The sequence below is a fragment of the Pelodiscus sinensis genome, chromosome 9 (assembly GCF_052426305.1).
Source record: "Pelodiscus sinensis isolate ZL-2025 chromosome 9, ASM5242630v1, whole genome shotgun sequence".
Lineage (NCBI taxonomy): Eukaryota > Metazoa > Chordata > Testudines > Trionychidae > Pelodiscus > Pelodiscus sinensis.
Window position 1 is genome coordinate 48,925,982 of NC_143060.1, and position 24,900 is coordinate 48,950,881.

The window sequence follows — 24,900 nt, forward strand, 5'->3', positions numbered from 1 at the left end:
GGCCTCCCCAGAAACCTCTGTGAGGTCCGTGATCTCCGCATTAGTCCAGGAGGGCACTCACCATCTTCAGCCCCAGGCTGGCTCCTGGTAGCTGAGGGACTGGGCGGTGGATGGCTGGCTGGCTGGCACTGGCTTCCTGGCTCATTCTGCGGGCACTGGATCAGGGGCAGCGACTGCTAGCTCTGTGCTGGCAGGCCTGGATCTGGCACATGCAGTGTGGCCAGAGTCTACCCCTTTAAGGGCTCCAGGGCTGGGAGAGATGAGAGGAGTTTTCCTGGTTTGGCCCAGAATGGACACCATGGCTGTGTCTACACTGGGCCACTTATTCCGGAAAATCAGCCACTTTTCCGGAATAAGCTGCGAGCTGTCTACACTGGCCCTTGAATTTCCGGAAAAGCAACGATGCTCTACTGTACAAAATCAGCCGCTATTCCGGAAAAACTATTCTGCTCCCGCTCGGGCATAAGTCCTTATTCCGGAACACTGTTCTGGAAAAGGGCCAGTGTAGACAGCCCAGTAGTCTTTTCTGGAAAAAAGCCCCAATCGTGAAAATGGCGATCGGGGCTCTTTTCCGGAAAAGCGCATCTACATTGGCCACAGACGCTTTTCCGGAAAAAGGGCTTTTCCGGAAAAGCAGCCTGCCAATGTAGACGCTCCTTTTCCGGAAAAACTGAAAACGGAATAGTATTCCATTTTAAGCATTTCCAGAAATTCATGCCAGTGTAGACACAGCCCAGGTGAAACTAGGAAGGGCTGGAGGCCCCCTATTTCAAAATAAGCATCTATACAGCACTTATTTCAAATTAGCTATTTCAAATCTGGCATTATTGCTCGTGGAATGAGGTTTAACAAATTCGAAATAAGCGTTCCACTATTTCGAATTAATTTCAAAATAGCGTTTTGCCTGTGTAGATGCCATTAAAGTTAATTCAAAATAATGGCTGTTATTTTAAATTAACTTTGATGTATAGACATACCCGGCGAGAATTGGCATGACCATATATACCAAAGGAATACAATGAAAAAAGTAAACACATTATTAAACTGACAAATCAGATTTAGTACAGAAGGTGAGGTGAAGGGGGGGAGGGAGGTAAGGAGTAGCTAATCAATGAATGGCTAATTGGGGTGATAAGTGGGAAGCTATCTTTGTAATGGTTAACGTGATTAGCATCTTTGTTAAGGCCCATTTGTAAAGTGTCAAATTTTAGCATAAAAGAAAATTCTGAAGTTTCCCTCTGTAATCTGGTGTTAAAGTCTCTTTGAAGTAAGATCCATATCTTAAGGTCATTAAGGCTATGTCCAGGTAGGTTGAAATGAAAAGCAACTGGTTTTTCCTTGTGAAGATGTCTGATGTCTGATTTGTAGACATTAATTCTTTGGCGAAGTGTCTGAGACGTTTGTCCAATATACATAGCAGAAGGATACTGTTGGCACATGATGGCTTAAATTATATTTCTGGATGAACAGGAATATGTGTTCTTGATCCTATAACTGACATGGTTAGATCCAGTGATGGTGTCACCAGAGTTAATATGTGGACAAAGTTGGCAACGGGGTGGGTTGCAAGGGAAAGTTCCAGGACTGGTATTAATGTGGTATGTCCTGTGATTGCCACCAAATGTGAATTTTGGATGATTTTGTTAGGTGTTTAAATAAAAGCTCATCCATTACTTCTTTCTGGTTAGGTGGTTTGGAGTAGGTCCCTACTATGACATCTCTTATTTTTTCTCTTTAATTCTTACCTAGAGATTTTCATCAAGCCTATCTCCTATTTCCATCTCAACCTCAGTGCAAGTATATACATTTTTAATACAAGCAATACATTCTCCCTGTTCCCCTACATGTCCCTCCTCAGCAATTTGTACTCTTCTTTGCCAATATTCCAGTCATAAGTATCAACCCATTAAGTCTCAGTGATGCCAACTATGTCATAGTTGTGTTTACAGCCTCTCCCCAACTTACGAACCAGTTACAGACCAAGCAATTGGTCGTAACTCGGTTTTATCGTAAGTCGGACCCCATAGAGTTACACACGACCGTGCTGTTCATAAGCGCGGATCGTGTTCATAACCCAGGATCTGCCATTTACGACAGCTTCAGTTGTAAATGCAAATGGCCATAAGTCAACCGTTCACTACTCGGGGACCGGCTGTATTTATGAGCATTTCAAGTTCTTCCTGCTTATTCCTTGTACTTAAATCAGAATACAGACATGAAAGATACTGATTTGATCCCCTTAGTTTTGTCTTATCTCTCCTTTGTGCCTTCTAAAACAGAATGTTCCCCCTTGCTTTGAACTGTTTTCCCAGGTCTCTATTTTTTTTATTTACCTTTGGGCTTTGGTCACCTGCCCCTTTGAAACCCAGTTAAAAGACCTCCTCACTAGGTTAGCCAATCTGTATCCAAATATGCTCTTCCCCTTCCTTGATAGGGGCGCCCATCTCTGCTTTTTACTCATTCTTCCTGGATAAATATCCTGTGGTCAAGGAAGCCAAAACTCTCCTTTCAGTACCGACTTTACAGCCAGGCATTTACCTCCAAGATGCAGTCTTTTCTTCCACTCCTACCATTGAATGAAAAAATGGAAGAGAACATGACTGGTTCTACAAACTCCTTCAATCTTTCTCACAATAGCTTTAGTGCCCACAATGGTGAGTAGCATGGGGGTGGTAATCAGAGATTCAGATGATCCTCAACAATTCCTCATTAATGTCTCAGATAGCACTTGGAATGACATATTAGGATGACAGATGGGTACCTCTGCCCCCCTCAAAAGAAAGTCCCAAGTCGCCACTACCCTGTGTTTCCTCCTTGGAGTGGTAGCTGCAGACATCCCAGTTTTGGGGGCACAAGCCTTCTCCTCTTCTACCTTAGCAGATTATTCCTCAACTGTGATTTGTTTGTTTTTGTTTTCTTTTTTCTGTTAAATGCTTGACTTCCATTTGCTACCTGAACTCAAGCCTTTTCTTCCCTTTTTTTTAGAAATATGTTCTCTTGATTCTTTCGAACATGGTTATTTTCTGAATAATTATAGGACAACCTATAAAGAAGGTGTTGAAATTTCATATGCATGTTTGTATGATTATGTACCTGAAAATCCAGAAGCCAAAGCTGTATGTACAAAGAATAACTGGATGCCTCCTCCAAGATGTATCTATAAAAGTAAGCAATATTTATCTTCTATTGAGGGGCTGGTTAAAAAACCATCAACATGCCTAAGAGAAATGCAAAAATACCAGTTCTACCAGGTGACTTGTCATGTCAATGCAATGACTCACTAAGTAACTGTGTTATTGTATTTCTGTGACTCTCAAACTTCTTCGCCCATCAGTTTCCTGCTATTTGCCACCCCATTTGCTGTGTTATTTCTAAATGTTAGATTGTAAACTCCTTGGGAAAGGTACCAGGTATGTCTTTGTCTTCTGTGACAAGATGAGCTTATTTTGTGGAGTGTTAGAGAATAATATCCTGGAGGTCAGCAAATCCAAGCATAGAAGGAACTCCAAAATGTGACGAGAAGTCTGGTGGCACCTTATAGACTAACTGAAGTGTTGGAGCGTAAGCTTTCGTGGGCAAAGACCCACTTCGTCAGATGCATCTGGCGAAGTGGGTCTTTGCCCACGAAAGCTTGTGCTCCAACACTTCAGTTAGTCTATAAGGTGCCACAGGACTCCTCGCCGTTTTTGCAGATTCAGAGTAACACGGCTACCCCTCTGCTCCAAAATGTGAGTGTGTCTCATGGATAATATCCTGTTGGTTACACCCTTTCATTCAAACTGAGGGAATCCAGCATGCTTGTTGTATTGATCATAACTGTGGAAATACTGCAGTGGGAAAGGCTGTCCCTGAAGAAGGCATGTTAAGTGATAATGTCTATGTGATATTTCATCACTGTCTCTCTCAGGCTACATTTAGACCTCAGGCTTCTTTCGGAACAAGCTTTTTTCGGATGAGATCTTCTGAAAAAACTTTGTCCAAAAGAGAGCGTCTACACTACAAAGGTGCATCAAAAAAGCAATGCACTTTTTTTGAAAGAGAGCATCCAGACTGAATGGATGCTATCCCCCATGTAAGCTGTGATTGCTATGGATGGAATGGCCACCATGGCACCTGTGCTTTTTCCTCTTTCCTCTTCTTCCAAAAGAACTCCCTCTTCCCCATCCACACACACCTTTTTGTATAAGAGCTCTTTTGCAAAAGGCGTTCTTCCTCATAGAATGAGGAGTACAAATGCTGGGAAAACCCCTCTGTTCTTTCAATTTATTTACAAGAGAACATGATTGTAGTGTGGATGTTCCTCAAGTTTTGTAGGAAAAACGTCCGTTTTTCTGACAAAACTCTGTAGTGTAGACAACTGATTAGCCCCTATGAAGCTGCTTCCCATTATCAGCACACAATAAAAAAGCAGAACTTCTCACAGAGTAAGAGCCAGCAGTGTTGGAACCAAACTTACCATTTTCAGTCCAACCATTCGTGACATTGGTTTTGGCAAGTCAGTATCAGGAATGATCATGAGAGATGAGAAACACTGGCATGCACGCTGATGATTTCTTGTTTTCTTCTCCCACTTTCCAAAAGTCTGGAGGAATGTGTTCCAAAACTTTTTAGTGTTCCTCCATTTCATTTTAGATGTATTTCTTCTATGGTTACCTTATTCTTACAAACAAACTTATGAATTAACAGTATTTATCTTTAGGTAATGTCATTTTCTATTTTAGAATCATGTGAAAAAGCTCAGATGAGCAATGGTTATTACACCCAAGATAAGGACAAATTTGAATTAAATGAAGAAGCAACATACAGGTGTCTGGCTGGTTACACGACTCCTGAAGGAAATGAGGAGGGGACTGTACAATGTCTTAAAGAAGGATGGACGTCACTCCCCAAGTGCATTAGTGAGTAAAGAGCCAGAGCATAAAATCTTACGAACTTTCTGGCAATTATTCTTGCTTTAGGTTTCTTAGTAATCATCCTCTGATTTTAAGGATCTATCACACTGACGTATTTCACAACAGAATAATCTACAAAATTAGCACAATAAATAAACGAGCCTTCCTTTGGATGAGTGCCTTTTAATTAAGTGATATCCCATATTTCTAGAGTACTGTGCACATTTCTATAGGATGTGGATTCCTTGCATCTCATTTCCCATTTAGCAATCAGTAAGGAGATGAGTATGGGTTGTGTGGTGTTCATGAATGTCATGATTTGAAAAGTCTCTGTGGGTAGCCATTTTATTCTGTATCAGTGAGGAATCTTGTGGTACCTTAAAGGCTTATAGATTTATATGGCAAAGACGCACCTGACAAAGTCATTTTTACCCACAAAAACGTATTCCCAAAAAAATCTGTTACTCTTTAAGGTGCCACAAGACTCCTTGTTGTGCTTGAAAATAAAGGCAGGGAGTATGCCAGTGCCACAGCATGGATTACTGTGGCTTGTAAACAAGAAGCAGATCCTCAAATAGGATAAAAAGGGTTCAGTGTTACAATCCACATTAGTCAGTATGGCTGTGACTAGACTGGCAAGTTTTTCTGCAAAATCATTTGATTTTGCGGAAAAACTTGCCAGCTGTCTACGCTGGCCACTTGAATTTCCAGAAAAGCACTGACAATCTCCTGTAAAATCATCAGTGCTTTTCCGGAAATACTATGCTGCTCCCGTTCGGGCAAAAGTCTTTCTCCAAAAGACTTTTGTGCAAAAAGGCCAGTGTAGACAGCATAGTACTGTTTTCCTCAAAAAAGCCCTGATCGCGAAAATGGTGATTGGGGCTTTTTGGGGAAAACCGCGTCTAGATTGGCCACGGACGCTTTTCCGCAAAAAGTGCTTTTGTGGAAAAGCATCTTGCCAATCTAGACATGCTTTTCCAAAAATGCTTTTAACGGAAAATTTTTCTGTTAAAAGCATTTTTGGAAAATCATGCCAGTGTAGACGTAGCCTACACGTATAGCCCCATGGCACAACACAGCAGAAAACAGTTGGCTGGTTAAAATATCCTGTACCACGTATGTCTGAAGGGGTTGTTAGGGTAAAGATAGCATGGATGTCTTGGCCCTTCAGGTGCTAAAATGACCCATTGGAGCATACATAACTGCCAAAGAAAGGCTGAAGAAGGAGGAGTAACCTCAAGATCTGGAAGGCCCAATGGGGGGGTTAAAATCACCTTTGTTTGATCTCTTGCTCTGGTTCCATGCTGAGCACAGCTGGACCAGACCTTACAATCTGTATTCTGGATTCTCTAGAGTGGAGCAGAATCCACCCCTTACAGATACTCAGGTGAGCAAAACTACAAGCCAACTGTCACAGCCATAGTAAAACTATATAGTACACCAAGGAAAGAAGGAAATTTATCACAGTCTCAAATGTCAGGGAAAAGAACGAATCCAAGGAAGACAAACGTTTGTGCTAGATATTAGGGAGATATTTTCCATTTTAAGAGCGTAAGAGTTCACTCTGAAGAGAAAGGTTTGAGTCCTCATCACTGTAGAAATATTCAAGGACAAACAGTTCTGGTAAACATGAGTGGGAATGATGTAAGAAGCAAGGATGCAAAATGCAGATACATACTGTGATAGACTCAGACTAGCCATCTGCCACTCACTGGTGGAGAGGAGACATGCTGGGACTTGGGTGAACAGCTTTCTTTCCTGAGTTAAAAAAAATGAAGCCTAAAACCACCATAATCAGGCAGGCACCTTGGGTTCAATTAGAACTTGCTAGAAGCCACAAAGGGTATGTCTACACTAGCTTGTTAGTTCGAGATAGGTAGGCAAATGAGGGCAACCGGAGTTGCAAATGAAGCCTGGGATTTAAATATCCCGGGCTTCATTTGCATCTTCCCAGGTGCCGCCATTTTTAAATTCCCCTTAGTCCGAACTCCGTGCCCGCGGCTACACGCGGCACAGAGTAGGTAGTTTGAATTAGGATCTCTAATTCAAACTACCAGTACACCTTGTTCCACGAGAAGGTGGGGGGGGGGGGATAATTTGGGGAAGTGGCCCAGGGTAAAGCTGCCAGATTGCAAGTGCCAGTAAACCTGTCTGTTGCCGCTGCCTCAGGGTCCCTGAGCTGGGCGATGCATTAGTGGGTGGGCCCAGATTCTCTCTAACCGCCCCACAACATCTCAGTGTGCCTCAAGAAAGGAGATTAGGGGATTTTACCCCAAACGTATGAACTAGGCTGTGATGAGAATGGCTCAGCAGGCTGTGGCTCCTGCCTCTGGTAAAGAGAAAAATGCAGTGTGGAGGACTACAGCAAGCCTTTGAGGCTAACAGTAACCACTAGTAGTGCAAGACCCACAGGGAATAGCTGGAGCTTTGCCACAATAGCTATTGCCAAACTGTCTTTCTCTTGTGCTGTTTTCTCTACCTATGAAACTTTCCTTCCATCACCACTTAGCCCTAAAGAAAGATGAAGGAGAGTGTGTGGGATTTTGTGGAATTTTCCATTTTGATGTTGCACTGTACAGTTTCCATTTTCCATACACAGTCAGTGAAGTCTAATTTCACAAAGGTACATATGGAATGAGGATGCTTTCGAATACCTGAGTTTCTAGTGAAGAACAAGAGGCGACATTTCTCTAATTCTACAGAGACGTGTGGAAAGCCTCTCTTTGAGAATATTCGTTTCCACACAAATAAACCGGTGTTTCTGCCTCATGAAATGCTGGAATATGAATGTGCAGATGGATACCAAACACCAAATAAGACCACAACAGGTTACACCGCTTGTGGCAGAAAGGGATGGATGCCTCAGCCCCAGTAAGCTGTTTTAATTAAATGTCTGCTATGCGGAATGAATTTCTTCAACTGGTTTTAATTGCTGTTATAATTGTTAATTTAAATAGCTGTGATTTAGGTGCAGGTTACATTGTGGCAAATTACTGGAGGGGAAGTTTTGATGTTTGCTGGGACAGATGAGAACCAGACACTGCTTATCAGCCAGCAACCCTCAGAAAACAATAGTCATCACAGTCTAAAATGACATTTTCAATAACATTTTCTGATTTCTAATTTTCTTTGAAATCTTGGAACAAACTTCATTGGTGACATTATTGACATGCAAAGCATGACGGCTATGCATTGTATCCTTCCATCTCCACTGCATACACTGTTTTTACAGACTAGAGAACCAACGTAGGTTGAGAAATGGCAGCTGAGAAGTATAGGACTGCAGCAAGAGAAAATTCTGTTTGGACTATTGGAAGCAGTTAGTTTCCTTGTTCAGGAAACTTAATGATGTTGATCTATTACCTTTCTGGGGGGTATGTCTAGACTACAGGGTTTTGTCAACAAACGTGAACTTTTGTCAACAAAATTATACCTGCGTCTACACTACCGCCGTGTTCTATTGACAGTAAGTCGACAGAATGCGGCAGTTTTGTCGATGGTGGTAAACCTCGTTTTATGAGGAATAATGCCGTTTTGACAGAGTTCTGTTGACAAAAGGTAAATGTGGATGCGGGGAAGAATTTATGTCGAAAATAAAGACCTCCAGGTAGAAGCCCTGGTGGACACTCCTGCCACAGCTTTCAACTCTATAAAAAGCTCTATTCCCCCGTAGGGCGTTGAGCTCTGGGAGGTCAGTCCCCCACTCTGGGCTCCTTTCTATTGTCCCTGGGTGTTGTTCCAGCCTTGGGGCCTGGCTTGGCAAGTTGGGGCCTTGTAGACGTCCTCTCGAGCTGGCACGATTGCTGTGGCTGCGGTGGTGGCTGCTGCAGAGTCTGCTGCTGCAGCAGCTGCAGCGGTAGCTGATCAGGAGCTCCTAACTGACCTCCTTCTCCTCTGGCAGCCTGCCCCAACTGCCCTGTGTGGCCCCCATTTATCCTAGAGCATGCCCAGAAAGCTACAGGGGCTGTGGTCTCCTTTACCCTCTGAATTGAGTTAAATCCTTCCTGTCTAGTGTGGGGGAGACTCACCACATCACAATGGGGCAAAGTTGGGGGGTTCATATAGAGAAATTGGTAGGACTGAAGTATTTTACTGGGCTCTTCTTCTTGTCCTTGGAAAATTCCTTAATCCAAACACAATCATAATATCTGTGTATGTATAGAAGCTCCACCATGCGAAGAAGAGCCGCCTGTCATTGACTTTGGAGGGATTGTTAGCAGTGACAAACGGGAGTACAGGCAGGATGGCAAAGTGCAGTACAAGTGCAATCCTGGATACACCCTGACAGGGCCTGAGTGGATCACCTGCAATGGCAAAGCCTGGACACCTGCACCACAGTGTTTGGGTAAGAGGAACTGCTGCTTTGCTCTTTCCTACAGGTTTGCTCTTTAGTAGAGAGGACCCAAATCCAACCTAGGAATTCAGATGCTCCTCGGCTCGAGGATAGTGGAGAAGTGGTTTCAGAATTCAGCGCAGATTCACGTGTCCGATGGGCTAGACTTGATCCTTGGATCCAAATATGACTCAAGCCATATCTAGTCCCTAGCAATCACTGTTACTGAGATCTTTGTAGCTCACCAGACCCATTTCAAATATGAATTGGAATTGGGAGGGTCTCTTTTATGACAAGACCAAGAGTATCTGCATTTTTTTACTTTACAGAAGAGACATACCTGCAAAGATTCAGCCCACTCTTGCTGACTTTTTATATATACATTACTGTGTCTGGAAGTAATTAAAATGACTAAATTTTATTAGAAAATCCATGATTCTATATTACAGGTTGAACCTTTCCCTGGTGTGGCAACATGCATGATCTGGCATGATTTTAATTAGCCAGATATCCACTTATCCTGGGTGTAGCCAAGTTTCCCACGGTCCCATAAACTTTGTTTACAGCCACCAGTCCTGGCTCTCAGGGTTCTGTTCTGTTATTTAGTTCTAATTTACCCCTACATGTCTTCTAAAAGCCCAGAAAGCAGTGGAAGGGTTGATAATGCTGCTAGACAATATAGACCTTCGATAGTTTGTCAAATTTTCTGGTTTGGCACCGGTCAGGTCTCAAGGGTGCTGGACTACAGAGATTCAACTTGTAATTGTTCTTCGATATGGGTTTTGAGTGTCTTTTTAAATGTAGTTTTCTAAAGAAATTAGCTAATACTCTTCTAGTTTAATTCTGTGATATTCATGGAGCTGAATACATTGTATCTATGTGATATTTTTACTGACGTTGTGTAACAAAGAGTCTTCTTAAAAGTCAAGTGTCCTAGAAGTACTTTGTATTGTGCAGGAACCTCTCGTCTTTTCAGGGGATACTATTGGATTATATTGCTTGTTAGGACCTCAGATAATTGAAGTCCTGCCTATCTGAGTTAGATAAAATCATATACAAATTAGGTGAATGTGTATATATATGTGTTACTGCATAACTCTGCCTATAAAATATATTGCTTAGTGACCCTTGCAAGCTTTGGCAGCACATGCATTTGACTGCCTAAAGGCAGTACACAGCATAATATAGCTTTATCTCCTGACTATAAAGACAGTGTTCTGTGCTTCTTCTCCTAAAACTGTTGCGTCTCTTGACACTATTAACAACCTAAAATAGAACAGAGAGATGCATTCCCTATTAGGATTCCCAGCTGCCTGGTTTTTTATCAGAAAATCCAGTCAAAAAGCAGACCTGGAGTGTCTGGTTGTTACTGGAAGATTTGTTTTTTTAATTAAAAACCTTTATTCTTTAATTTGTCTATTCTGGTAATTAAGTTTGTGGCCTACTCTAAAGGTATTTTCAGGAAAAGCTGCAGTTAGGGACACAGATACAGCCCGCTAGTTAAGAGTAGACAATCAAGCAGTAAATCAAAGACAAAAGCAATATTTATCTAGAAGTGAATGATTACAGCAAATGAGTAGACAGATAAAATAGAGTTAATATTAAAAAGGAAATGAAGTGGCATGTCAAATAAAACCACAACACTACAATTTAACTTTATGGTATATTCAGTTACTTAACATGCTATGCCTTCTAACAATTATATCAAATACACGTTTAACACTAAATACTTAACACGGCCTCCAACAAGTGCTGATCAGGCCATTATTAGTTGGGAGGGAAGAGGCTCTCATTTAGGCCAGATCTACACCCAGGGGCAGTATCAATCCACGGTACGCTCTCTCAACATGACTAACATAGCTGGAGCACCTTGAATTGAGTTATTGTGGCATCTCTACTGTGGGGGATCAACAGGAGAAACTCTCCCTTTGATTCCCCTTACACTTCTCCATCTGGTGGAGTACCAGAGTTGACAAGAGCACGATCAACAGTCTGTTCAGTATGTCTTTACTAGACCTCACATGATTCCTCTCTTGTCACCCATTTCCAGCCTCTGAGAAACAAAGGCTAGGGATGCCATCTACTTATCCTGGCTAATAGCCATTGATGGACTTAACCCCCATGAATTTATCTAGTTCTGTTTTTAATCCTGTTGAAGTCCTGGTTTTCATAATATTCTCTGGCAGGGAATTCTACAGGTTGACTACACTGCATGAAGAAAAACTTCCTTTTGTTTGTTTTAAATCTGCTACCTATTGATTTCATGTGGTGACCCCTAGTTCTTATGTTATGGGAACAAGTAAATAACTTTTCCTTATTTACCTTTTTCCATACCAGTCCCGATTTAATAGAACTCTATTATATCCTCCCTTAGTCTCCTCTTTTCTAAGATGAAAAGTCCAAGTATTTTAATCTCTCTTTATATTGGACATATTCCAAACCTTTAATCATTTTTGTTGCCCTTTTCTGAATCTTTTCCAATGTCACTCTATCTTTTTTAAATGAGGTGACCAAATATGAATGCAGTATTCAAGATGTGGACATACCATGGTTTTATATAGAGCAGTGTTTCTTAAACTTTTTAAGACCGAGGAACACCAAACAATACTTTTTTTTTTATTAGGAACATGAAGGATTTTTGTTGTTGAGCAAAACAAAACAAAAATGTAGATGGGCCAAATACCAGAAAAGCCTCTTCTGGAAAAAAATGTGCTATTTGCAAACCTCTTTCTGAAAAAAAAAAAAAAAAAAAAAGCAGTGTAGCCCTATCCATAGTGTTTTATACATTGCAGAGAGAGTACCCAGCAGAAGGATTATGTTTTGCAGTCACTTTGCACAGGGCAGGTAAATGGTTGCACAAGGTGCAGGACACTGAAGAATCAGGCCCTAACGTTTTCATATGTTTTTTCTCTAGCACCGTGTATCATCACAAAACAGCAGCTGGATGCCAAAAATCTGCTTCTGTCCAATGGCCAAAGATATGCCCAGCTGATTCAGAGTGAGCACACAGTGGAATTTATGTGTAGTAAAGGATACACCCTCATAACCCCTTCAGTCAGGGTGTGTGTTAATGGGCACCTGGATTTGCCTTCATGCATCTCTGGTAAATCTGCACTGTATTGTGATAATTCAGTTTTCTTAGGTGTATTTGCTGTCTTGTGTATAGTCATTTGTGTCCTTGTATTGAGGAGAGTATTCTGCACTGAGAGACTTGCCCCTTCCATTAGAGGTAATCCCTCATGAGGCATTGCATCACCCTTTATAGGCACAATGTAGTGGGCATATTGTGCAGAACAGAGCAGTCACGTGTAGTGTGGACAGCAGTTCCATATGATGGAATTCCTTTGTATGAACCTGGTGGGCAATGTCATAGAATTGCTTTAAAGTTAGAGTTGCAAAGTGTAGCACTCAAAGGACTGGAAATGTTTAGTTATTTTTACTCCTATAACTTCTTGCTTCATTTGAGGTGAATTCATTGCTGTTCAGAAGGCTTGCACAAAGTTGGGGATAAGTGGTGCACAATGCTTGTGCTGCTCCTCTGTGCATGGATACATTTCTCTCTCACTGAACGACTTAGATAGTGGCTAAGAAAAGTTTATATAGTACATGGGAAAACATAAACATTAAACAGTTGCCTCAATCATTGTTCCACTCTCTCTGAGTGAAAGCAGGGCTGTGCTAGAAAAGTATACTATGATTATTCAGTTAAATGCTGGCCATAATGTATACCCACTTACCCAATTATTTTTAAATGAGATAGTTTTGGCCTTCACAACATCCTCTGGCAAAGAGTTCCATGAGCTGGTTATGAAGAAATACATCATTTTGTTTGTGTTAAATCTGCTGCTTATTAATTTCATTGGGTTATTAATTCCCTTGTTCTTTGTGTTCTGTGAAGAAGTAAATAACATTTTCTTTGTCAATTTTCTATATAATTAAAGATTTCTGTCATATCCCCCTTTAATCATTTATTTTCCAAGATGAAAAGCCCCAGTGGATTTAATCTCTCTTTTTATGGAAACTGTTCCATACCCATAATCATTTTTGTTGCTCTTTTCTGTACTTTTCCAAATCCAATATACCTTGACTGTCCAGATCTGCATACACTTTTCAAGATGTGGGTGCACCATAGATTTATATAGAGGCCATATGACATTCACTGTCTTATCATATATCCCTTTCCTAACAATGCCCAATATTCTCTTAGGTTTTTTGACTGCTGATGAATAGATGTTTTCAGAGAACTATCCTCAATAAATGCAAGATCTCTTCCTTGGTAACAGATAATTAGAACCCCATCATCATCATCATCATATATAGTAGCCCAGTGTCTGTGAGTCTGTAATGCTGACGTACATGGCCACGCCCCCTGGCCGTGTATGTCAGTGGCCCACCCTCCTTCCCCTCCCTCCGTGGTGGCTTGGCTGAGTGCTGTGCTGCTCAGCTGGGCCCCAGGCGGCAAACAGCCATTTGGGGAGCGCGGACCCCAAACAGCTGCTTGCTGCTGCTTGCACCCCCGCTGGGGCCCAGCCGAGTGGCGCAGCACTTGGCCGAGCTACCACAGAGGGAGGGGAAGGGGGGCGGGGCGCTGACGCACATGGCCAGGGGGTGTGGCAGTGTACATCAGCGTTACAGACTCTCAGGCACTGGGCTACTATATATATGATGGCAAACCCTTTGATATCTGAATCACCCTGCCTGAGTTGAAAAACAAACTCCCTAGCCCAGGGAGGAACCTCAGAGGAGCATGGAACAATTTATCATATTCTACACACAAGCTGTGCTGCTGGGGCTACGGTGTGCTCTGAGAGCAGGCCTTGGGTCTAAAACTTAGGGGAGGGGGATAGGAGACTCTCACTGACCCCTCCCCTCCCTTATCTGTAATATCTGAGGATAAGGCTCCTAATGTTATGGTCACTGTGCATGGCTTAGAGCCACATGCACACGTCCATTATAACATTTGAAGGGTCTAAACGTGGTAGGCTCAGCATTGGACAAGGAGCCATTTTCCCCATAGAGTAACATGACCAGAAAAAATTACATAGGCATTTGTGCTGAACATTATCAACATTGCCATTTTTTTCCTTTTAGAAACAGGGAAAAATTGTAGTCGTCCACCAACTCTTGAGAATGGAGACATAACTACTTTCTTGGAAAAAGAATACACATCTGGCTCCTTTGTGGAATTCAAATGTCAAAAATTTTATGCAATGGAAGGACAGAATAGATCTTTTTGTGACAATGGAAATTGGACAAAGACACCAGTTTGTTTAGGTAAAAATACAAAACAAAACACCTCTTTTAGGCTTTGAGGGTTTTTTAGAGTTTCACAGAACAAAGCTAATGGCTTGTGTAAACACATTACTTCAGTGTGCTAAACTGGGAGATTACAAAGACAACTGCTTGTCACCCTGTAGGATTCTGGGAGGGGCTGCTCACCTTCAGGGTCTGTGGGTGGCCACTCCACCCCATTATACACTGCTCTGTTCTTGTGAGGGATCAGCTGTGGCTGCCAGCCCTAGGGTAGTCTCCAGCCCAGCAAGCAGTCTGTAACAATAGTCTTTAAACACAGGTCCTGGTGCAGGGCAGGGCAATAATAACCCACAAACTGTCAACAGGTCCATCCCTTGTTCCAGACCGGGTGACAGGTTACCAAATAAATAGTTCCAAGGCCTGTCCCTGGTTCAGGGCAGGGTAGCAGGAAAAGAGTTTTGAGCCCGGGACCTGTATTAGGTCAGGGCAGCAGGCAAACAAACAAATAGTTCAAGGCCCATTCACAAGAACCCCAGCTTGGTCCCCTTCCTTAGGCAGAGGTCTGGCAGATGCAGGCTCCTGATCGGGAACAGCTGAGGGAGGAGACTGCCATCCAAGAGCGAGGTGGCATGGGGGACGAAGGCCCACCCAATACACTCTGTCCCAGCCCTGGGCCCAAGCAGCAGCAGGGTGGTCTGCTGCTGAGTCAGTGGGGATCCATTCCACAACATCCTTTCTCCCCCTCGGGCTGTACCCGGGTCCAGTGCAAGTCCTTGGGGCACCATCATTCTGGAACCTCAAGCCAGATAAGCTGACTCTCCAGGCAGTCGTCCAGTAGTGGTCCTGGTGGCCCAGGCCAGTCCTTGACATTCCCAAGGTCTAGCTCCTTGCTTGGGTGTGTGGGGGAGGCTTCTGGCTTCTCTGATCACTGGGGCTTGACTGGCCTTTCTGGGGGGCCTTTTATATCCCTGACCCCGCCTCCTGGCTTCAGTCACGTGGGTTGCTAGGGCCATGTGCTACCCACCAATGCTCAGAGAGGGGCCCCTCACCCTTGGGGCCATTCCACCCCACTATATTGCTCCTTTATTCTTATTTTAGAGCCATGTGCTATCTCAATGGAAGAAATGGGAAACCATATGGTAGAGGTGAATGAGAGCACCAACGAGAACATACCGCAATGGGTGTATCTAAACCGTGGTGATTTTCTTGAGCTTCGCTGCCAATCAGGATATTCACTTGCAACTAATTCATCTGAATCTACTTTTATGGTGCAGTGCAATGAAAATCCGATTGTCTATCCAGAATGCAGAGGTAGGTAGAGTTAGATTCTAATGGGTATCTGAGATATCCCACTTTCTGTACAGGGGGGTACTCTATTGTGAGAGGAATAAGTGAATGTAAAGGAGCTGCTTCTTTGCTCTGGTTACTACAATGCTAGTACAATGCTTTCAGAGAAAATTAGCATTACACCAGGCATGTCCAAAGTCCGGCCCGCGGGCCAATTGCGGCCCGTGTTCCGGTTTAATACAGCCCCCCAGGTAATTTGGCAATATCTATCTTTTATGGCCCCCAACGAATCCATATGTATTGAGATGAATACATTGTAAAATCTCAGTTAATGTCAGTTGGTCTAAATCAGTTATAAATATATTTGGACACAACATGTATACTTGGTGTTATGTTCCTGTTCATATTTTTTGAACTTAAAAGTTGACAGACAACCTTTATTACCAATAATATGTAATGTACTTTACAATGTTCCTGACATATATTTCAGCTTTCTGGATTTTTTTTTTCATCTGGCCTTCAGATATGAAAGGCAGAGTGATTTAACACCTGTTTAGATTTGTCATCCATGTGACGAAATGAAAAGTATGCCGTTTGCAATAAACTTTGCATAAAATAGTTAATTTGCATTTAATTGTAATGGTTCAAAGAATGTCAGGCAAAATGGTCGGCCCTCACGCATGTTCACTTCATCAAATCTGGCCCTCTTTGAAAAAAGTTTGGACACCCCTGCATTACACTAATTAAACTTTAGGTTCCAAGAGACACTATGAGGCATAAGCTTTCATGGGCAAAGAACCACTTCGTCAGATGCATCTGATGAAGTGGTTCTTTGCCCATGAAAGCTTATGCTCCAACACTTCTTTTAGTCTATAAGGTGCCACAGGACTCCTCACCACTTTTGCAGATTCAGACTAACACAGCTACCCCTCTGATACTTGACACTATGAGGCAGATTCTCTCTGCTCTATTATAACCCCCTGAGATAATTTAATACCCACATGACATTTATTTGTCAGACAACAATTTTTAAAATGTAAATGAGTTGCTATCTGTAACTAGGCATATCTAATGCTATTTCAGATGTTACTGAATATTTACAGAATGCATTCACAGAATATGTAATGGCAGTACTCAGAGGTCATCTCAGAAACACACAGTTCAGAGCAGCTCAGCCCTCTCTTGAGAGCACAAATTGGATCTATAAAGGAAAAACTGAGTTTGTATTTGGTGCTTGGTTTGTCACTATTGGGTATGCTAGTAGGTATGCCATACAGTCAACTGCAGTGTGTAACAATTTGTCACTACAGAATAACACAAAGTCCTTTAAATTTCTATTGTATCATTCCTGACAGAGCAAATATATTAGAAATGGTTGAAAAATGGAGAAGCGTTTTTTATATTTGATGGTTTTTCCATTTTGGAGTGTATTTTCATTTTTTCCCCACAAAATATATAAAACATTTCCCCCTTTTTATTACTAAATACAATAGAATAAATGATATCAAAGACATTTTCCATCTCCTTTTCCCTTTTTCATCTTTGGCTCTTCTATAATGTAAATATTCCAAACTTAGAAAAATTTTCAAAATTTAGAAAGTGGAAAAAAAGGAAAAATTGAGAGGAAAAGATAGACATTCTTTTTTTGTCTCTTTCATTAAGATGAAAACAAAAACAAAAACAAAAAACCAGGAAAAAGTATTGTGTTGGCAGATATGAAAAAATAACATTCAGTATTTTGCGTATATTGTTTATCCTTTCCACTCTCAAAATTTTAAATATCCAATTTTTATGAAATGTAGAAATATTCAAAACAAAAGTCCTATATCAAACAACCAAATGGTTTTTTAAAAGTATTTGGTTCAGATAAAAAAGTATTTGATTTAGACAAAAAAGTACTTTCATAAGCAACAATTTTGAATGATTTTTTTCACCAGCTTTGGTATATATATTGCTTAATTAAAAATCAGCTCATCCACATTCTATCTGGCAACTTCTTAAATAGACATTACAGGAAACAGAATAGGTTCCCTCCTATACAATTCTGTATGTTTTATTCTAAATAACTTACAATAATTGTTGATGCATTGTACAGCCTACTGGCCTATTTTCATTTGTAAAATGTTTGTCTCATTCTTGTTAGAAATTGTATGTAACCTCCCCGGAGTGGTTAATGGTAGATTCAGACCTGAAAGGAATATATATAAGGATGGTGATGTCATTATAATCATTTGTAATCGTGGATTTCACAATCATAATGGACAAAATACAGCTGAATGCACAGAGAATGGCTGGTTTCCTCCTCCAAGATGTGAGTGTATTTGTCCTATCTTGCTTAACAAATGTCAAAATGCCAACTCAGTGTACTAAATATATCAGACTGGAAATGTCCTAGCTAACCATTACTTTCAGTTTTGCATTGGTAAGGTTAGTTAATCTCTTAGGGTAGTTATCATCAAAGATTTTCTCTTTTTAGCTTTTCTCCTTAAAAAATTAGAAACACTTTCCATACTTTTCTTTCCTTTGGGACTCTTCCCACAACTGGGCATGTCTAGTTTACTGGGCTTCAAGAAGTGCCTCTTTTGCAAAGAGGTGATCCCTGTAGCTTGATAAGCATTCCCAGTGCATTTGCTGCCTGCACAAAGGCCACATTCCACAAAAGCTTGATCCCTGCCAGAAGCTCAGACCCTGGTCTTATAAGGACTGAAAGCTCAGAGAGAAGATGATCTTTGTAGAGGCAGTTTTCTGAGTCTCTCTAGACCAGCCCCAAGAGTCACATGGCATATGTGAGTCACCTGGCATATCTGGCTCTCAACATCTAAAGGCCGTGGGTCAAAGACACAAGCCCTCTCACTCAAGAGATCAGGAAGTCACCACAGTGAGCGCACAGATAGCCATAACTGATCTCCCTCCCCTTCTTCAAGAATGTCCCTATCTCCGATATCTGTAGGGTAATGTCATAGGTGGCAATTCAAATGTTCTTCACAGAACATCATGTGGTCACTGAAAACTGGAAAGGGGAGGGGGGAGAAAGCTTTTAGCACCTTCAATGGTAGAGTCCCCACCAGTTTAAATCCCGATTGAGTCCATTAGCATGTGAATTGAATTTGTGTATATAATGTAATTCCAGGCCCAACCATAATCTGATAGATCTGCAGGTGGCGGTCTATTCACAGGCCTACTCCTCAAGCCAAATACACAGAGAAAGTTTGGAATTACAATACATACACAAATTCAATTCACATGCTAATGGACTCAATCGGGATTTAAACTGGTGGGGACTCTACCATTGAAGGTGCTAACAGCTTTCTGAGCTGTATCCTTCTTGTTTTAGCAAACTATCTATTGCCTTTGATCGTTATCTGCTTAGGTTTAGTACCCATTATCCAGATACTTAAAGAAAAAACAGGAAGGGGCGTGGGAGACAGAGCATCATTCTTTTCCCTCCACTTTCCCTTCTCCTGTTTATTTCGAGTTTTCATATACCCTACTCATAACTCCAGTCATCTGAAGAAGTGGGCTGTGACCATGAAAGCTCATGATACCTTCTACATGTTTTGTTTTGTTTTTTTTTTCTGTAAGGGTACGTCTAAACTACATGGCTCTGTCGACGGAGCCATGTAGATTGGTTGTTTTGGCAAAGTCAAATGAAGCCGTGATTTAAATGATTGCGGCTTCATTTAAATTTACATGGCTGCCGCGCTGAGCTGACAAACAGCTGATCAGCTGTTTGTCCGCTCAGCGCGCTAGTCTGGACGCTCCCCTGCCGACATCAAAGCCCTTTGTCGGCAGCCCTGGTAAACCTCATCCCACGAGCAATAACGGGGCTGCCGACAAAGGGCTTTGATGTCTGCAGGGGAGTGTCCAGACTAGCGCGCTGAGCGGACAAACAGCTGATTAGCTGTTTGTCGGCTCAGCGCGGCAGCCATGTAAATTTAAATGAAGCCGCGATCATTTAAATCGCGGCTTCATTTGACTTTGCCTATGTGTCTAATCTACATGCCTCTGACGACAGAGGCATGTAGTCTAGACACAGCCTGAGGCTATGTCTAGACTGCAGGCTTCTTTCGAAAGAGGCTCTTTCGAAAGCATCTTTCGAAAGAGCCTCTTTCAAAAGATCGCGTCTAGACTGCAGGCGGATCTTTCGAAAGAGAAATCCGCTTTTTCGAAAGAGAGCACCCAGCGAGTCTGGATGCTCTCTTTCGAAGACGGCCTCTTTACATTGAAGAACGCCTTCTTTCGAAAGAGGAACTTTCGAAGGAAGGCGTTCTTCCTCGTGAAACAAGGTTTACCGCCATCGAAAGAAAAGCCGCGTTCTTTAGAAATAATTTCGAAAGAACGTGGCTTGAGTCTGGACGCAGGGGAAGTTTTTTCGGGAAAAGGCTACTTTTCCCGAAAAAACCCCTGAGTCTGGACACGGCCTGACAGACCAACTCGGCTACCCCCTGAAGCTTCTATTCTCCTTGTCTTCCATCTGGCACCTCCTCCCCTTTCTGCCCAACTGCAGCTCTCCTTCTCACTGTCCACCCATCCATCTGACTCTTCACCCCCTCCTACCTGCCCAACTGCTGCTCACCTCCCCATTCACTTCCTCACCCTGCTTGCTCGCCTGCCTCAGCTCCCCACCTGCCTCCTCACCTGAATATTGGGACTGGTGGCTGGCAGCCTGGCCGGACCAGCGGCAGTGGGTCCAGCAGTGCGGCTGGGAGCCCAGCAGTCACTCCCTGCCCAGGCTGCACATGGTAACTGGTGCTAGAGAGGGGAAGTCCAGGAGGTAAATTGGTGAGTCAGTGGTGGCTTCTGCATTGAGCTTTCTGACATTCAGGCAGATTGCTGCTACAAGGGATTTGTTCTCCCCTCATCTGGCAAACTTCTTCATTTGGAACCCATCAGGTTCCAAGGGTGCCAAACCAGTGAAATCTGAAGTGTATTCCCTTCTGTAACCCATGGCTATCCCTCTAGGCTCCATGCAGGTTGCTACGTTAACTATGTCTCTGTGTGTAAAGTTAGCAAATTCTGATTTATAGAATCTGTATTACATGAACAGAAATATGATAACCTGGATCATCAGTCTGTTGTGTCTATTGCTGGATTAAATTATATACTTTGCATGATTTTTAAAAATTTTTTCTGTTATTCTCTTTATCTGATAGGTACTCAAGATAAATGAAAATAAGAAGCCTCAAACAGATATTTTAAAGTAGCATCTGGAGACCATTAAGACTATTTCTAATATATACACATTATCTCCTATTCTTTGTCATAATGTGTGCTTGGATTAATATTTAAAAGTTCACATTCTTGTTTATCAAGATATACACTACAAAAACAAATTTGAAGCAACATCAAAGAGAAAAAAAATTGTTGTAATTTTAAGGGCCTAAATCTTTACCTAAAGCTCAAACCCAACCAGTGCCTCTTCTTTAGTTTAAAATGAAACCATATTCCTCTGTGCTGTCTGGTTTTCTCTCTTGACTGACAGAAACAGCAACATTTCCCACTTTGTCAAAACCAGAAACCATCAGACATTTGATCTTGTGACATTTGCAGATCAGGAAGTTTAGTTCAGGAAAATATTTGGCGTTTCAGCTGTGTCATCCACTGCTATTGACCACTGACTGCTGTGTAAAGAAAATGCATCATTCTCTGTGTTAAATAAAGTGAAAAGCAATCTTAACATCTTACAAAAGAGTTGCACAAAAATGAACCAAAATCTGCAGAGAATTTCAGCAACTGTGAACTGAAAGTGCTTTGTGAAGTTCTCTATTCTTTGCTCCCCTTTTGAAAGTCAATTAGATAATAAATCAATGCTTTTGGCGCTGTTTATAGAGCTAGAAGTCCAAGTTAGAATACTCTTCCTCTGACTTCCCTTACTTCTCATAAAATAAGGGTTACAGAAGTTGGAATACGAAGTCCTCTGGCATGACATTATATTGAAATAACTGCTTCTGATATGGATAAGGACAGTTTTATTTTGGAATAACATGAGTTATTCCAAAATAACGCTGCTCTGTAGACATAATCCAAGAAATTAAATCAGTGCTGTCACTGAGGTGAATTTCCTAGAACCACCAGGTGGGAACAGACAATGAGCGAGCACTGATAGGATTCTTTGGTCAAAGTGCAGGCAAATCAAGGATATGTCCCCAAAAGGCCACAGAACATGGAAAAATGCATTCTGAAAAATGAGAATAGATGTATGCTTTATTCCAGTCATTAAAATTCCCATGTACATATACTTCCCATACTCTCTCAGAGATAATCCTCCTGCCAGGAATCACCCTGTTCCCATTGTTGCAGATGCTCTCATCCTTCTACATCTTTCTATTCTCAGTGCATACATGTGAAAGTATTCACTAGAGAAACTTCTGTATCTTCTAAATTATGTGTTATTGAAATCTCACCCTTGATATTGTATTCGTTTAATTTTTTCACCTATTTGTTTTCTGTTGATGAAATAAATATGTATTTTCAACCAATAGCTTTAGATGCTTTGCAAAAATTCTTCACATAAATAGTCATCAAACTGTTTTGCTAAAGACCAGTGACACTAGGGCAGACCTTGGCTGAGATTTCTGATGGATTCCTGTGTACAATGAGGACAGGAGTAAAATTCATAGATGGTAGTTGGTTGGCCCTAATTGTTTCCTCTATTTTTTCCATATATGTGTGGAACACATTTTAATGTGTACCAAAGCATAGGTGGATGTACACCACTAGTGAAAATATGCTTCTTATAGCATAGTCCGCATCTACACTACAACACTGCTGTGTAGACATAGCCCCACTGTAAGGATTCCACCACAGCTCAACTTAACGTAAACCCACTCCAGCTATGCATTTTGTGTAGCTGGATTTGTATACCTTAAACCGACCTGCTTGGTCTACTTTAGATCATAGATTCATAGAGCTGGAAGAGATCTCAGGAGGTCATCTAGTCCAGCCCAACTAAATCAACCCAGCCAGGGCTTTGTCAAGCCGAGACCTAAAAATCTCTAGGGATGGAGATTCCACCACCTCAGTCAAATGGTACAACCCCTAGGTGCATCTAGACTGGCAAGATTTTGCGCAGAAGCAGCCGCTTTTGCGCAAAAACTTGCCAGCTGTCTACCCTGTCCGCTTGATTTTGCACAAGAGCACTGACGATCTACTGTCTGAAATCAGTGCTTCTTGTGCAAATGCTTTGACACTCCCATTCAGGAAAAAGCCCTCTTGTGGAGATATTTTTGGGCAAACGGGCCAGTGTAGACAGGCAGCGAAGACGTTTTGCACAAAAGCAGGCTAAACAGAAAAAAGCCCTAGCGGACGCTTGGAGGCTCCATAGCCACAATCAGCTCCCAGACTTCCTGGTAACCCGAGTCCCCTTAACGCAGGCTGCTGAGGTCACAAGACAGGAGCCCTTCTCCCGACCTCTGGCCAGAGTCTGCCACATGGCCCCTGCCATCCAGCAGACACCCCCCAAGCACAATGGCAGCTCCAGGTGGGGATCAGCCACCTGCACCCCCAGCACAGGAGGCCCCCAGGGCCAGAAAAAGAAGGGCCCCATCCTGGTCCTCGGGGGAGCTGGAAGCCCTCCTGGACCTCTGGCAGGAGGAGGAGGCCCTGCACGAGACCCGTTCCCGGCGCCAGAATGCGGAGATCTTTGCCTGCATGGCCCAGGCGCTAGCCAGCAGGGCCATCCAGCCCGGACCCTGGAGCAAGTCTGGGCTAAAGTAAAGGAGCTCTGCCAGGGCTATGTCCAGGCCAGTGAGGGCCAGGGGGCAGGAGCCGACACCTGCCCCCATTACCAAAGGCTCCATGCCATTCTGGGCCAGCCAGCAGGCTCCGGACGTCCCCGTGGACAGCAGCATGCACCCCCCTGTCACCAGGACCACCGAGGCGGGGGAAGGAGACATTGGCAGTGTGTCAGAGGACAAGGCCAGCACTGCCACCCTGCAGGCCCCCTCATGCAGCCCAGATGTCTCCCGTGCATCCTCGGAGGCCGGGGAAGGATCCACCAGTGAGTGTTGCACTTTGCACTCACAAGGGCGGGGTGAGGGTGGGGGATCCAGGCACCCTTGAGGGAGGAGGGGGAGAGCATGTCACTCAGGCCACATGAGCTGCACGCTGTGTAGCATTAGGCAGGAAGCAGCACATGCCACTACGTGCAGCCTGGTGACTGAGCGGGATGTGGCTGCGGCAGGCAGCTGCAGGACGCACCTGGGACCATGCTGCTCTCACACATCCGGCGGGACCAGGGGGCAAGGGTGGATTCGGGCTGGAACAAGCCAGGGCCCCAGGGACTCAGGCCAGAGCCTGCACCTCGGCAATGGTGCAGCACACAGAACGGCACACTGTCCCATGCCTGGCTGTGAGGCACAGCCAGCTGCTCCTGGGAAAACCGCAGCATCACAGCCCTGTGAGCGTGGCCCCCACTGAGCCCTTCGCCTGCTCCCGGTGCCTTGGCTGGCTCCCTGAGGGAAGTCCCCACTGTGGCCACATATGTCCCTGGGCTACGTGTGTGAGGGCTAATGGGAGGGAGGGGGGAAGCACTCGGGCCAGCCCTAGGACCACCTGAGTTTTGCTGCAAGGATGGTACACTCCCTGGTCACCCCTGGTTCCGTCCAGGAGACATCCCACGCAATCGGGATCTGAGAGCCCAGACCACGTCTGCCAGATGTGCTCCCAGGCACTGTGTGGGGATTCATCTTGCTCCCTGTCAAACACCATTGATTAGTCCAAAGCTTGACAGCCTCCAGCGGCAGGGAGTTCCACAGGTGAACACAACACAAGCGCCCTCCCGCCCTCCATGGGGCCAGGACACAGACCGGTGGTTACAATAGGGATGAGAACCCTACTCCAGGGATGGTCCTGTATGCAAACATGCAACACGGTAGGGAGGGGGGTAACCGAGTGGGCCAAGCTACACTACTGTGGTGTCACCTGGGCTCAGGGGTGGAGGGCATGAGGTGTGGGGACAGTGGCTGGGCTGCCTGACTGACCCATCCTTTCTTCTCTTCCCTGCAGTGGGACCAAGTACAAGCTGGGGACCCTCTAGCCCTGCAGCAGCAGCGGCAGCAGCAGCACCCCCAGCCACCCAACCACCGAGGCAGCGGCTCCGCCACCGGGACCAGCTCCTTCGGCGCCACATGCAGG

General features: G+C 43.5%; 1 protein-coding gene across 4 annotated transcripts in view; it reads left to right on the top strand.

The window, feature by feature from the left end:
• Window positions 1–22,246, top strand: part of LOC102456902 (complement factor H-related protein 3-like) — a 68,531-nt gene extending 46,285 nt beyond the window's left edge. For 2 of the 4 annotated variants that reach the window (XM_075936713.2, XM_075936712.2), the window contains exons 5-12: window positions 2,986–3,165; window positions 4,722–4,898; window positions 9,055–9,237; window positions 12,140–12,328; window positions 14,317–14,499; window positions 15,577–15,789; window positions 17,909–18,076; window positions 20,919–22,246. In XM_075936713.2, the coding sequence (XP_075792828.2) occupies window positions 2,986–3,165; window positions 4,722–4,898; window positions 9,055–9,237; window positions 12,140–12,328; window positions 14,317–14,499; window positions 15,577–15,789; window positions 17,909–18,076; window positions 20,919–20,935 (1,310 nt within the window). In that variant the 3' untranslated portion in view covers window positions 20,936–22,246. The remainder of the gene's footprint in view (window positions 1–2,985; window positions 3,166–4,721; window positions 4,899–9,054; window positions 9,238–12,139; window positions 12,329–14,316; window positions 14,500–15,576; window positions 15,790–17,908; window positions 18,077–20,918) is intronic. The other 2 variants (XM_089780573.1, XM_089780572.1) reach the window with 2 other exon arrangements.
• The last annotated feature ends 2,654 nt before the right edge of the window (window positions 22,247–24,900 follow it).